Raw genomic sequence first — 15,099 nt, 5'->3', positions numbered from 1 at the left:
TGATCTCTTGGACCGAAGTTCAATGTGCTTAGGTAAGATTACACCTTCTTTTATGAATGAAAAAATATTAGAAAGTGCCATTTTGTGAATCTTTTTGAATGAATACGTTTCATATCAATATGTGGAACAGAACTTTGACTGTGGTTAGCTGGGACTATTTTCTCAGACTTGAGGAAGTAGTGATCACAACACACAGCTATAGATGAGACAGTTGTTTGAAGATCAGGAAGACAGCCATGGTAAAGTACAGCATCTCGGATAACCTTGTTGCTATACCAGCTTACCTGCTAACAAGGGTATTTATGAAATATTGTAGAACAAATGTAAGAGAAAGTTGAAAGATTCTGTGTCTGACTCTGAGGTCTGAATATCTTTCATACTTAAGTCAGACCTCCCTGGGACAGCGTACTTGAACCCTGGCTGTTTTGTCCACATTTAAGATTGAACTGTGCAAGTAAAAAATAAGGCCGTATACTTTCAATTTTATCATATTTATTGCTTGCAAAGTGTTCTGAGACGAACATGACTTTGTTGCATCATGGTATGTTTACAGTACTAAGGCCACAGCAAGTAATTTTTCTGGATGACATCAGCGCGCTCATTAATTTTCGCCTGATTTCGAAATAAAAAAACAAGAAATTTCATTGCCCTCCGACGGTGGTCAACATGCCAAAAATTGGCAAATATGTCGTAAAGGTTGACAGTCTAAGGTGTTTCATTGCATATGAATACCCAGTGTAGTTCCTGCCCATGATACTATAATAAGAAGCTGTTTTCTACATTTGTTCTAGCAAGGACATTAAATAAATGATGGGGGGGGGGGGGGGGAGGGGGATCTAGTTAATTGAGCTGTATGCACAATGAGTTTATTGCATATGAATTCCCAGTGTAGTTGCTTCAGATGATGGTACAACAAGCTCTTTTCTGCATTTGTTGTAGTTAGTCTCTGGAGATGTATACACATCTACAAGGACATGTTTACATTAAATCAAGGAGGTTTTATATTATATATGAAAACTCATTGGTTGAATACAGGAATAAAAGACCTGTTGGTCATGTTATCATATTTCGTCGCCTCAATTCTTGTTTAACAAGACTTATGATCTTAAAATTTGAAAATTAGGAATCTTGTTTTTTTTGGCCCGCCTTGTTTTTTTTTCACCCTATCTCATTAATTTTGGAGTCTGCGGAGGATGTCATCCATAAAATTTACTAAATGCTGTGGCCTAATCTGAAATATAGCCAGTACTGTAGGTATCAATCTTAGTCATGAAGTTAAGTGCCAAGGCAGTGACTGCCTTCTACAAGGGACCCATTTTACATCCCTTCTGAAAGACGAATGCAGGATGCCCTTCCCAGGATTTGAACCAGGGTCTCCCATGCAGTCACCAACTAATAACCAGGAGCTTGACTGTGAAGCTCAGCGCTACCAGTTGAACTACAGAGACCTTAGCCTTTAATTTTTCCTTTTGTTAAACTGACATTGTGTGTTGTAGTCCCTTATCAGGACCTTGAGAATCTGCTCCAAGGTTTGGAAGCCTGGATCCGGAGTCGCGCCTGCTTTTGTGATGAGCACTAGAAAAATGTCTGTGAGTACCAGTATGACTCCTATAAATGTTACCTAAAAAGTATGTATTTAATATAATCTACCATTGGTGCTCATCATAAGTTTCTTTCCAATCAATTGATTTATCAATTAATAAGTCCAACAGAGCATTTTTACTATGTACTCACTTTTCATTATGAAGCAGACATGTGCCGTGGCGTCCCTATTACATATATGATTTATTTTTCTGGGTATTTTTTTGGCGAGCTATACACACCTGATATTATTTGTTAAACCTTTCTCTCTCAGCTCCATGTTGTTCCTGTGACAAATTAACATAAAAAACGCTCTTAGACTGTCATTCCTTCAAATATGATGATCAGTCTTTCAATTGATGGTCATAAGATGATTATTGACTTCACCATTTCCAGGAGACTACAGTGGATCCAGGACTTGTAGAGACAGAAAAGAGGGGCAGTGTTTTTCTCATCGGCATAAACCGTCCCCATGTGTGGAACTGCGTCAATCACCAGACCGCCCTACAGCTGTTCAACGCCTTTAAAACCTTTGAAAACGACAAGACATCACTGGCTGCTGTCTTCTATGGAAAAGGTGGGCCTGAATATCTATAACTGTAACATTCATTTTATACTTCCCCCTACTTGCATAGACTCTAGAGTGACAGTTGAATTTCAACCTATACAAAGGTATTTTCAAAAAAGCTACATTGAAATCAACATTAGCAAACATTTAAGCTTAAAAGTTCAGTAAAATGGCACATTGTGAAGAAGGAAATGCTTCTCAACATTCATCTGACGTTGCAACACACAAAACTGGACTGCAGTCCTTGTCAAGAAATTGCATACACATGACTTAGTGCTTTTTCTTATGATTAATAACTCTCACAACCCCATATAATTGACTGTATCGCTGCAGAATTTAGATATTTTATGATTTTGTTCAAACAACCTAAGTTGTTTTTCAGGTGGTACGTTCTGTGCAGGCTATGATCTGAAGGAAGTGGCATCTGCCGGAAGTGTAATTGAAGGTAAAACACGCAGTGTAACAATTTGCTGTCAAACTTTTACTTCATACCTCCTTGTTCATACGCATATGGATGGTGAGTTTTGTACTGGAACTAGCATCTGTTCAAGTATAATTGTTTTCATTGCACACCTTCACCTTTTAATTGTTTAATTGTTTTCATAATTTGTATTACTTGTAAGTTATTTGTATAAGTGGTAAATATTTTTTTTGAATTCGACCTGTACAGCAAGTACGCAATTCAGCCAGTTGTACTACCAGCTATGTTGTTTTAGCGATAAACCTATCCATCTATCTATCTATAATTTACATATACTGTTTTGTGTCAACTTCAGACATTGGAGAGGCAGAAGTTGGTCCCATGGGCCCATCCCGTATGCAGCTGTCCAAGCCTGTCATTGCTGCTGTGGATGGCTATGCTGTAGCAGGTAAGCATACATTTATGTCTTATAGACTGTTGTTCACCTTGTAATGCCTAGTTGCACATAGGTGTGAGTGAGTGAGTGAGTGAGTGAGTGAGTGAGTGAGTGAGTGAGTGAGTGAGTGAGTGAGTGAGTGAGTGAGTGAGTAGAAATAATGTAACAGACAGGCAAGTGTAAAAAACATAAGGCATTGACTCAGTGTAACATTTTTTTTACGATTTTTATGGTACATAACTTTCAGAAAAACCATTTGGGAATAATGTCATCATACAGAGGGTATGGAGCTGGCACTGTTTGCTGGTTGTGATGCCATGTTTTATCACTTCAATAATTCAAGGTTTATGGTCTTTGAATTAAGAAATGTACATGTAGGCATCATGCTTTTTCTTCGTGCTCTCTTTCATTAGAATCTGCAGAGGATGTCATCGATATAATTTGCTTGCTGTGGCCTAAGGTACATAAGTCTCAGTAAATCATTGGACAACATTTCATCATACAGGTGGTGTGGAGCTTGCACTGTTTGCTGACCTCCGTGTGGTGGAAGAGGACGCCATCATGGGGGTCTTCTGTCGCCGCTTCGGAGTTCCCCTTATCGACGGAGGCACAGTCCGACTTCCACGGCTCATCGGCCTATCACGAGCCCTGGACCTCATCCTCACAGGCCGTTCTATTGGTGCTCTAGAGGCCCTGGAGTTCGGATTAGCCAATAGAGTGGTCCCTAAGGGAACGGCGCTGCAAGCAGCCCTAGAATTAGCCAATCAGATTGCAGCATTTCCACAAGAGTGTATGAGGGCTGATAGGCGTTCAGCATATTATGGGATGTTTGATTCCCCGTCTTTTGGAGAGTCGATGAAGTTTGAGTTCAGGCATGGGAAGGGGGTTGTTGCGAAAGAGTCTGTGAAAGGTGCTAAACGTTTCACAGAGGGGGTCGGGAGAGGGGGTTCTTTTAATGAATTTAAGCCAAAACTGTAAAGAGTTTTGATACTACTATTATCACTGTGACAATACTTGCATGCACACACACACAAACACACCTCCCCTTGGTACTAAACACTTTACACACACAAGCGCTCCTGTCCTTGGTACTGAACACTATCCAAACAAAACACTCCTGTTCTTGGTACTAAAAATTATCCACACACAAACACTCCTGTTCTTGGTACTGAACACAGTCCACACAAAGCACTCCTGTTCTTTGTACTGAAAACTATCCACACACAAACACTCCTGTCCGCGGTACTGAAAACTATCCACACACAAACACTCCTGTCCGCGGTACTGAAAACTATCCACACACAAACACTCCTGTCCGCGGTACTGAAAACTATCCACACACAAACACTCCTGTCCGCGGTACTGAAAACTATCCACACAAAAACACTCCTGTCCGCGGTACTGAACACGTACGTTAACTTTATTAGAATTGTGGTGAATTAAAAACAAATCATAACTCATATGTCTTAGTTCCTTGCGGTGTATTTTTGTTTCGAACGAAGTGTGAGGACAAATTAATCTAACTTATAAGTAGGACCAGGAGTATACACTATTCAATTCAAAAGGCCGGTTGATTATGCATTTGGTTGCCATTGCATCTACGTACGTACCACTCTAATCATCAAACATGTCCTTGACGAAAAAAAAGTGTGGACAACTGAAATCATTAATGTAACTGGGACACACGTCTCGCTACGTTCGTGTCCCGGTTACATTTATTAATTTCATTTGTCTACACTTTTTTTTTCGTCAGGGGCATGTTTGGTGATTAGAGTGGTACGTACGTAGATGCAATGACTTGGCTGCAAGCTAGCCTTCATAGCAGACTCTGAACCGGCCTTAATGGGGGCTAAATTATACACCTTTTGCAGCCAGCCCGTAACCATCAGCCACCCCCGTAACCATTTTGCCGGTAGATAGTTACAGGGTTGGCTGATGGTTACGGGTTGGCTGCAAAAAGTGTATTATTTAGCCCCCCAAAAAGCCGGTTCAGAGCCTGCAACGGAGGCTAACTGCAAGCGGCGGTGGGAGCTGAATAACACGGAGGGACGAAGCGCTCACAGCTGGCACTCCTCACTGGTGCATACAGATCTGCGGTTTCGGTCGGTCGACGGCGAGGGACAATAAAACAAAATTTATCAAATGAGTTATAAAAACGTTGTACACTGGTTTCCAACATGCTTGTTCTCTTCATTTCTGTAACAATTGAAAACAGACCTACCGAACCTAAGTCTCCTTTATGTTGAAACCCTGCATAATAGAATATCTTTATAATGAAAATATGATGATGAAAATACCAGTGTTCTGATGCATTTCAGTTTTACGTTGTGAAATTTCCTTTCCTGGATTAGTTCGACAGAAACCTGCAGAAAACACTACCTACTGATTATGTTTATGCAGCATCACAGTCGGAAACACGACATCAAAATCAGTCTATCTCAATGCACTATAACTAAATACATAAAACAACAGCAGAAGTGATGAGTCTAGTAGATGGAGGCAGTGCACGGACAGGCTTCGCTGCAGGCGGTGGTAGAAATATTCTTAACAAGGAGGAAAGAAGCGCTCACAGCAAACCGACGGCTCATCACTGGTGCTTACAGATCTGCGGATAGAGTGCACAAACTGCAGGTTAAGTGACAATATTTTCTCGGATGAAAGGTTTAAATACGAATAGACAGAGCGCATGTATGGGGTGGTGTGAAGCAACGAAGGAAAACGCAGCCATGTTGTTCTCGCTTCTTTTTGTCACAGCTGTTTGTGCGGCTTCAAGTGGGTTTCACCAGTGTCAGAGAGCGCAATGGCACGAGTGTGTGCCATTTACACAAAAGACGGGAACGTTGGATGATGTGATGACATCGTGGACATATACTTGTGTCATGTGTACGGTCATGACTGAAGGGGTTGCCTCAGAAAGTCCTTTTTCTCTTCTTTCTGGGGCCAAAGGTGTTGCAATAAGAGGATATCCATTCCATGCCCTGTCTAGAAATAGCCTGACACCCCTCGAGCATTCTGTGGTTAGTACTTTGACTTTGGTAGATGCAAAGATCACTGATGTGGAGAACAACACCTTTGCTGGGTTTTCCGGTCTCACCAAGTTGTCCCTAGATTCTAACAGGTTGACAAATGTCAAGCAGACCTGGTTCACCGGTTTGGAGATGCTCTTGGTGCTGATTTTGTCCAACAACCACATCAAGCAGATAGATCCAGGGAGCTTCATGTACCTAACTGAACTATATCTCTTAGATCTAGAGAACAATCTTTTACAAACAATAGACCCTGCTTCGTTCTTTGGACTGACAAAAACCAAGATTACAAACCTAGGTTTGAATAAAATCAAAGGCATCTCCCCGAGGGCATTCCAACAAATAAAGATGACCGCGTTAGATCTGAGTGGTACTGACCTGTCATGTTTGGATGGAGAGGTGTTTCGTGGACAGACTGCTCTGACAAGGCTCCATATCAGCAGTGACATGTTGTCCTCTGTCTATGATGAAAAGCCACATGAAATGAAGTGGAGCCTACGTCGGTTATCCACTATGATCAGAGGGTCGGCAACATTGGTTGTTCAGGTGCCAAAGTTTTTCTTCTGTACCAGGCACAACGCAAATGATCTCTCGTTTGGGTGGATGGTTGTTTCTCGTTACACAGAGGTGGAAGGTGTCAACCCTGGTAGATCGTGCGGTGATTTGGATAGTTCTCTGAGCACGATCTCCATCCAGGCCCCTGTAGTTATCCTGGCTACAGACGGCTCCCTAGCAGACAAACTGGTACCCAACACGCTTGATCAGTGCAGGCAGGTTTGGGAATACGATGGGGGTATTGCAGTGCCAGTGGACCTGCTGGGAAGCGTAATCTTCCGACTGGTTTCCATGGCCACGGGGAATACAACCTTTGAAGGCGTTGCCATGTCATTTGTCCAGACACAAGACACGAACACGCCCACCACCACTGAGTCGGGGTGCAGCCATACAATCGACAACCATAACGACACAAAGAACATCACATGTATTCTACTTACCAAAGATGAACACACGGAGATGTTCTTTGCTGTTCCCAAGGTCCAATGTCAGGCACACGCAACAGAAACCACTTACAGAACGAACACTAATCATTCCAGCCGCCTGATACACTTCTCTGAAAATACAAAACTATACTACACATCTTCAGAACCGGGGGACAACAGTACCTCTCACGTGAGGACCACACCTGGACCAGAAGTGCCTCCTGCAACAGATGATGTTATCATCTCAGTTGTTGTCTCGGCAACTGTAGCCGGTCTTGTCGCGATGTCCCTTGTTGCGCTGGTATTGAAGTTGCACTCAAAGTTGAACGTTGAGGATGGGATGGCCAGCGACGATGCACACACCAGGACACTTCCTCCTGGCGTTGCCTTCCCCGGCTTGCTGAGGTCGGCTTCTCTCCCTTCATGCTCAATCAGGATGTCCTCGGATGACGTAGCCTCCTGTAGGTCATTGCCCGCTGTCCTGCATTCCATAAAACCAACTTACTGCGAGATCCCAGATGACACAGCCGATGCTCAAAGGCCTCTGCCTAGTCTCCCACACTTGTACTGGGAGATTCCAGATGACGCCATCTCCGGCGTGGTACGGTCAGCTTCTCTTCCTGCAGTAACATGCACACGCGGGGAAACCGCAGACGATGCGGCATCCTGTAGGTCATTGCCGGCTATTATCCTGTCCATCGAACCCACCTACAGTGAGATCCCGGATCACATGGCCGCTGCAAATCGTCCTCTGCCTGCGCTCCCGCGCACACATTGGGGGATCCCAGATCATGAAGCCGCTGCACAGCACCATCTGCCTGACCCACGACATACCTACGGCGAGATCCCGGATGATGAGGAGAGCGGGCCCATGCCTTTCTATGCCGATGCTTCAGAGTTTTCGCTTCATGTCGTCACAAACAGGAGACAAAATCGATGGGCCTTCCGGGATAACACCACTACTTCCAGCAGACACCAGGCTGGAAGATCCATTGCCATGTATGGATCGACTGAACAGGCCAAAACCAAGCGTAACAGCTTCTACAGAAACGCTCCCGAGGTCCAAGGCATGAGAGCCCGTAGACAGTTGAGGACAGCGCTAGCTTTGGTATCCCAGCCTGCTGACCACGGTGTGAGGACGTACGTCAACAGGTCAACCGATATCCCAGGGGAGGGAACCGGAAACACATCACAGCGTGTGTCCATCTCCACACTACCAAACACCTACTGGCCATGGGAGATCCTAGCCGGGGAGGGGACCCGTAACACACCGCGGCGTGCGTCCCTCCCCTACGTCACACTACCTAACACCTACTGGCCATGGGAGATCCTAGCCGGGGAGGGAACCCGTAACACATCGCGGCGTGCGTCCCTTCCCTACGTCACACTGCCTAACACCTACTGGCCATGGGAGATCCCAGGGGAGGGAACCCGTAACACACCGGGGCGTGCGTCCCTTCCCTACGTCACACTGCCTAACACCTACTGGCCATGGGAGATCCCAGGGGAGGGAACCCGTAACACATCGCGGCGTGCGTCCCTCCCCAACGTCACACTGCCTAACACCTACTGGCCATGGGAGATCTCAGGGGAGGCAACCCGTAACACACCACTGCCTGCTTCCCTCTCTACACTACCTAACACCTACTGGCCATGGGAGATCCCAGGAGATGGCACCCGTAACACCCCACGGCGTGCGTCTCTTCCCTACGTCACACTACCTAACACCTACTGGCCATGGGAGATCCTAGCCGGGGAGGGAACCCGTAACACATCGCGGCGTGCGTCCCTTCCCTACGTCACACTGCCTAACACCTACTGGCCATGGGAGATCCCAGGGGAGGGAACCCGTAACACACCGGGGCGTGCGTCCCTCCCCTACGTCACACTGCCTAACACCTACTGGCCATGGGAGATCCCAGGGGAGGGAACCCGTAACACATCGCGGCGTGCGTCCCTCCCCAACGTCACACTGCCTAACACCTACTGGCCATGGGAGATCCCAGGAGAGGGGACCCGTAACACACCACTGGCGTCTGGCGCCCCTCCCCCTTGACAGTCACGCTATTCAACACTCAGACAATCGTTCCCGCCTTTGAAACGATAAGTAAAGAATTGTAATGAATATGGCTACTGGTCATATCTATACTTCATATAAAATCGTAAGTTAACCGCGGCAACAGTGCAGGTTGCAGATAGTCTATTTCGAACCCAGGGTCACTGCAGTGAGATAGCAACCCGGTAACATGTTGAATAGGCTAACACCAGAGGCGTAGCCAAAATATAGGTATTTCAACATAATTTCCTAACATATCAATAAGTCAAGGCAGGATTATTCTTAATTCGTTAGATTCGGCCAGCAAGATACTTCTAGACCCGAAGGATATGCATATGGGTTTTGGCCTCCAAAAGGAATTTCACTACAGGACAAAAATGGGCCCAATCCCTGAATTAGGCTTAACCGTTGGTTTTAATGAGAAAATACGCATATCCATTAAATGCATAGTATTTCACATATAAATCAATCACATACTTTGCAGATATCCCCCTTTAGGAATCTAGAGCCTTTCCTCATTAATCATCCAATGATGTACTAATATGCATAATTCATGTCCGATGATATCGGCCTTCATCATAACTACATGTGTCAATAGTATGAATTTTACATCATTTACCACTAAGATTGATGATGGCAGCTTCTTCGCTCTCGAAGATTACTGGGAAGGTAGTCCTCCTCTGCATGCTCTTCTGTGGCTGTGTAGCCCAATCCTGGATCCGCATACTCTGCTGCAGGCCGGGCATGTGAAGCCCTGTGTAGGTGCAGACTGGGCAGCAGCAGCTTTCCTGTGGCTTCTCTTCTCTGCAGCAGACTCTCTTCGAGCTGTTTCGAAACTTTCTGCACCTCTTTTGGTTGCTGCTCTCCAGGCGTTTCCGTCATTTGCAATGTTCTCCCATTCTTTTACTGGAATGCCGGCTGAGCTGAGTTGACGTTTAAGTTGGTCTTTGTAACGTTTTCTGGGGGCTCCCCTGTCCCGCTTGCCCTGGCACAGCTCACTGTAGAAGACAGCTTTGGGCATTCTGGAGTCCTCCATCCGTGATAAGTGGCCAGCCCATCGGAGCTGCTTTGACAGCAGCAGTGCCTCCATGCTGGGAAGGTTTGCTCTCTCCAAGACTTCAATTTTTGTCACATAGTCCTGCCACTTGATGCCCATGATGCACCGCAGGCATCGCTGGTGAAAGCGCTCCAGGAGTCGCACCTGCTTCCGGTACAGGACCCAAGTCTCAGCACCGTACAGAAGAGTGGTGATGACTACTGCTCTATACACCTGGATCTTTGTTGAGAGACGTAGTGAGTGGTTCTTCCAGACACGCTTCTGTAGCCGCCCGAACGAGCTGCAGGCTTTGCCAAGTCGGCTGTCCACATCCTTGGTCACTGTAGCATCGTTGGAGATGACACTCCCCAGGTAAGTGAAGTGCTCGACTGCGTTCAGAGACTGCCCATCAATGCTGATCTGTGGAGGGGTGTAGGTTCCACGTGGTGGCTTCTGGTACATCACCTCCGTTTTCTTGAGGCTGATGGTGAGCCCGAAGGCCTTACATGCTTCTGCAAAGTGGTTGACAACTGTCTGTAGGGCTTCCTCTGTGTGAGCCAGGAGTGCACAGTCATCTGCGAACAGCAAATCGAGGATCAGCTCTTCCAGTGTCTTTGTGCGGGCTAGAAGTCTCCTGGGGTTAAAGATGCTACCGTCCGTTCTGAACCTGATGTAGATCCCCTCAGTGAGATCCTTTTTGGCCTCTCTCAGCATCATACTGAAGAAGATGGCGAAGAGAGTAGGGGCAAGGACGCATCCTTGCTTGACTCCATTGTCGATCGGGAACGGCTCTGACAGGTCTCCGCTGTGCTTCACTTGACCCTTCTGTTCTTCATGCAGCTGTTGTAGGATTGCAAGGAGCTTTGGCGGACATCCGAGCCTTGATAAGATCTTCCAGAGCCCATCTCGGCTTACCGTGTCAAAGGCTTTTGTCAGATCTATAAAAGCCGCATACAGCCCCATGTTCTGCTCCCTGCATTTCTCCTGTATCTGGCGCAGCACAAATATCATGTCAGTCGTTCCACGCTTGGCTCTAAAGCCGCACTGGCTCTCTGGTAAGTTCTCTTCAGCAATGGTTGGGATGAGTCTATCCAGTACAACTCTTGCCAGTATCTTCCCTGCTATGGACAGCAGGGTAACTCCCCTGTAGTTGGAGCAGTCCGACTTTTCCCCTTTGTTTTTATACAGTGAGACAATAACGGCATCACGCAGGTCTTGTGGTACAACTCCTTGTTCCCAGCAGGTGGCAAACAGTCCGGTGAGTCTCTCAAGGAGTGAATCCCCACCGACTTTGTAGACCTCTTCTGGAATTCCGTCCACTCCTGGAGCCTTGTGGCACTTCAGTTTTGAGATGGCCGTCTTCACCTCCTCCTGTGTTGGTGGGTTGTCCAGTTCCACCCTAACTTCATGCTGGGGGATTCTCATGATGGACTCTTCCTGTACTTGGCGTCTGTCTCCAAAAAGGTTGCCGTAGTGTTCGGACCACCGATGGAGAATGGCTGGTTTGTCAGTAAGGAGTTGGGAGCCATCTGCTGATCGCAAGGGAGCCTGGATCCGGTGTGTAGGACCGTAAATGGCACGCAGTGCTTCATAGAAAGCACGCACGTTGCCTATGTCTGCGAAGTGCTGTGTTTTCTCGGCCATGTTGACCCACCAGTTGTTCTGCATCTCCCGAAGCTTGCGCTGAAGAGTGCTGCAGGCTTCCCTGTATGCTGCTTTGGCTGCAGGGTCGTCCGGCTTAGATAGGGTTCTCTGATGACAGGAGCGCTTGGTTTGGAGGAGGGCATCAATCGCAGGGTCATTTTCGTCGAACCAATCCCGATTCTTTCTGGACGAGTACCCTGCTACCTCTGCAGCTGTTTCTTGTAGAGCGGCTTTCAGTTGCTTCCACTGGCTCTCAGGGTCCTCCTTCTGCCACTGACCCTTGTTGCTGTTTAGACGCACATCCAGCTTGCTCTGAAATTCCTCCCTCAGACCAAGTAGTCTGTCCACCTGCACTCTTTTCATCTGTGGACCTTTCCGCTTTACTGGTGGCTTGATGGAAAGCCGAAGCTTTGCTCTGACTAGGCGGTGATCTGTGAAGCAGTCAGCGCTAGGCATGACTCGCGTGTGTAGCACATCTGATATGTCCCTCTGCCGCACCAAGATGTAGTCCAACAGATGCCAATGTTTCGATCGTGGGTGTCTCCACGTTGTCTTGAAGCGGGCTTTCTGTTGGAATAGTGTGTTGGTGATGCTCAACCCTCTTTCTGCACAGAGCTCTAGTAGCAGTCTCCCGTTGTCATTGCAATTTCCCACTCCATGCCGTCCAAGGACTCCTGGCCAAACCTCATTGTCCCTGCCCACTCTGGCGTTGAAGTCGCCCAAAACCAGTATCTTGTCTGCTTCATTCACGCTCGCCAGTAGAGATCTCAGCTCCGAGTAGAACACTTCTTTGGTACCAGGATCTGCCTGAAGAGTAGGGGCGTAGACACTGATGAGTGTAGCAAACTGGTTGTCCTGCAATGGTAGCCGAAGAGACATGAGTCGGTCAGAGTGACCGACTGGGAGGTTCTGTAGCTTGTTGGCAATACTGTTCTCTATCATGAAGCCGACTCCTGACTGCCTGCGTTCATCTTTCCCTTTCCCAGACCAGTATAAGGTGTAGCCTGCCCCGTGTTCCGTCAGCGAGCCCTGATCTGCAAACCGCACTTCACTGATTGCTGCAATGTCTATGTCCAGTTTAGCAAGCTCTCTGGCTACGAGAGCTGAGCGCCTCTGAGGTCTGTCACTTTCTTCTCTGTCCTGCATCGTGCGTACATTCCAGCACGCAACCTTCAACTCTCTTGATTTCTTCAATACCCTTTCTTTCTTGCCGCTGGAGTGAGATGCCCGTTGGCCACGGCGAACCAACCAGGTAGATTGAGACAAGCGTTTTTTAAGCCACCTTTTCTAGGCTCCTCTCCGTTCGGAGCAAGCAGCGCTATCCCTAGAGAGGGCTGCTTGGTCGCTCGAGGCGCTGCCCAATGTTGCTGTTGCCTCAGTCAGCAAACAAACGACCCATGTTCCCGAGCCGCCTACATGCAGAGTTGAGACTGCGACTCCCAGTGCATCTACACCTGCCGAATTCGCCTCTTCTCCATCGCTGTAGGACTTCCTTCCCGCCTGCGCTCCGTCTGCTTACAGTGAGGATCAGTGCGCGCCAACCAACCTCACTCTTTAGGCCCAGGGACATTCCACAGTGGCTCAGCAGGCTAAGACGACTGTGGCGACCGCAAGGCTGTAGGTGTTACCCGGACCCTCCTTTAGCGACTATCCAATCTCCACCCCCTCATTCGAGGTTACAGAGTAGGAACGTTCCACCTACCCCAGGACTAGGAGATTGGTACATTCGGGCTCTCGCACCACGTCAAGGCGGAAGGGTCGGGAGCCGATGTTCGGGCATCCCAGCGAAAGATATTATACAGTTAATTGCATCACGAGTTATGCAAAATAGCTTATTGCATTATTCATATCCATTGATGTTCCTCTGGACCCGAGTTAAAATGTGCTGAGTTTAAAATTCCTGCCATTAAGCACAATTAAAAGATAATTGTCCTCTTTGATTAGGGACATCAAATTGCATAATAAAGTTAATCTACATACCAATTCTTTGGTCTTTGTCAAAGTTGCCTGCATATATAAAAAATCATTGAATTCTATTCATCCCTTTCTTTTGGCTTCTTGGCTTATCACATTTCAAACTAGAGTTCCACGACCTCATACCTTCGCCAAATGATTTTAACCTTTATGACTGACGTATTAGGAGTGTTTCTCATCAATCATAAATCATACCAGTTGATTGTCTTAAAAAAAACATGTCCAAAGTATGAGCTTAACAAATTTATCATCAATTATGCAAAGGAGGCCCTTATTAGCATAATTTGATTCAACGATGTTCACATTCACATAACGTCCCGATGCCACAAAAAAGGATTAAATGTATGAAATTGCCGTCTTTTGCCAGTGTGGAATAATAGAAGTTACTCATGAAGTATGCAAATAAGGCCCACATTTGCATATTTTCTATCTATCAACAGTCCTCTCTTCCTCAGTAACAATCTGAATTGTCATATCATGGAACAAAGCGGATTTTTAAAGTTGCCTCATTAATTATGCAGATTAGAGTCTGATTTGCATAATTATCGTCCAATCATACTAAGCATCACAAAAACTATCCACATACCAAAAATCATGACCATCCATCAAGGCCATCATGTTATAGCATTTTTGAATTGATTATTTTTAATTTGCATAGTTCATATCAATTAATATTTCTCTCTTCCTCAGTTACATATGTCACATGTTTCAGAGTCCTATCATGGAATTTGGCGGATGTATAAACTTTCCTCATTAATTATGCAAATTAGATACTGATTTGCATAAGACGTGTCTAATCATGTACATCATCACTCAAGCTATCTACCTACCAAAAATCATTACCATACATCAAGCCCTTCTTGAGTTATTCCCTTTCAAAGTCAGACGCAAAACCTGCTCCTGCAGTTCCAAAAAAGCCGCTAGGGGGCCCAAACCCACACCACTTACTCTCTGTCCAAAGATCTATCTACCACTCAAAAATAAGTTCCATAGCATGTCCAGAACACGAGATATCAAAACAGGAAGTTCCGCTGCAGTACCGTAAGAAGCCGCTAGGGGGCCCAAAATCTCATCGTTTTTAGGTCTCATCAAAACCTACCAACATACCAAATACCAAGACAATCCATCAAGGCATTCTCGAGTTATCCTGTGACACTACAAACAGACAAACAGACAAACGCTACCCTCTGCATAACCTTCTCGGCGAAGGTAACAAAGTCTGACTGAAACGCCCTTGAAATTTCAAAGAAAGCTGTCAGAGGGCCAAACTTTATCACGCCTTCCCGAGCTGTCCAGAATATAAGATAGAAAACTCCTGCAGTATAGTAACAAGGAAATCCGCCAGGGCCAAGATTTTTATTTAATTTCATCACAGCT

General features: G+C 46.2%; 1 protein-coding gene across 1 annotated transcript; it reads left to right on the top strand.

Moving 5' to 3' along the window:
• The first annotated feature begins 170 nt into the window (after positions 1–170).
• LOC136430219 (enoyl-CoA hydratase EchA19-like) lies at positions 171–5,182 on the top strand. The gene is made up of 6 exons (XM_066420631.1): positions 171–239; positions 1,497–1,589; positions 1,978–2,158; positions 2,532–2,594; positions 2,926–3,018; positions 3,512–5,182. Exons 1-6 carry the CDS (start codon positions 237–239, stop codon positions 3,982–3,984), a joined length of 906 nt encoding a protein of 301 aa, XP_066276728.1. The 5' UTR covers positions 171–236; the 3' UTR covers positions 3,985–5,182.
• Positions 5,183–15,099: the final 9,917 nt, after the last annotated feature.

This window comes from Branchiostoma lanceolatum, chromosome 1 (genome assembly GCF_035083965.1).
Source record: "Branchiostoma lanceolatum isolate klBraLanc5 chromosome 1, klBraLanc5.hap2, whole genome shotgun sequence".
Taxonomy (NCBI): Eukaryota; Metazoa; Chordata; class Leptocardii; order Amphioxiformes; family Branchiostomatidae; genus Branchiostoma; species Branchiostoma lanceolatum.
The sequence above is the reverse complement of the archived record's forward strand: the minus strand, read 5'-3'. Positions and strand labels throughout refer to the sequence as shown.

What these genes read in the sequence shown, in the direction of transcription:
- LOC136430219 (XM_066420631.1), top strand. An exon ending in TGCTGTCTTCTATGGAAAAG is followed by an intron (nt 2,159 to 2,531) that starts GTGGGCCTGAAT and finishes GTTGTTTTTCAG; the next exon opens with GTGGTACGTTCTGTGCAGGC. An exon ending in TGCCGGAAGTGTAATTGAAG is followed by an intron (nt 2,595 to 2,925) that starts GTAAAACACGCA and finishes TGTCAACTTCAG; the next exon opens with ACATTGGAGAGGCAGAAGTT.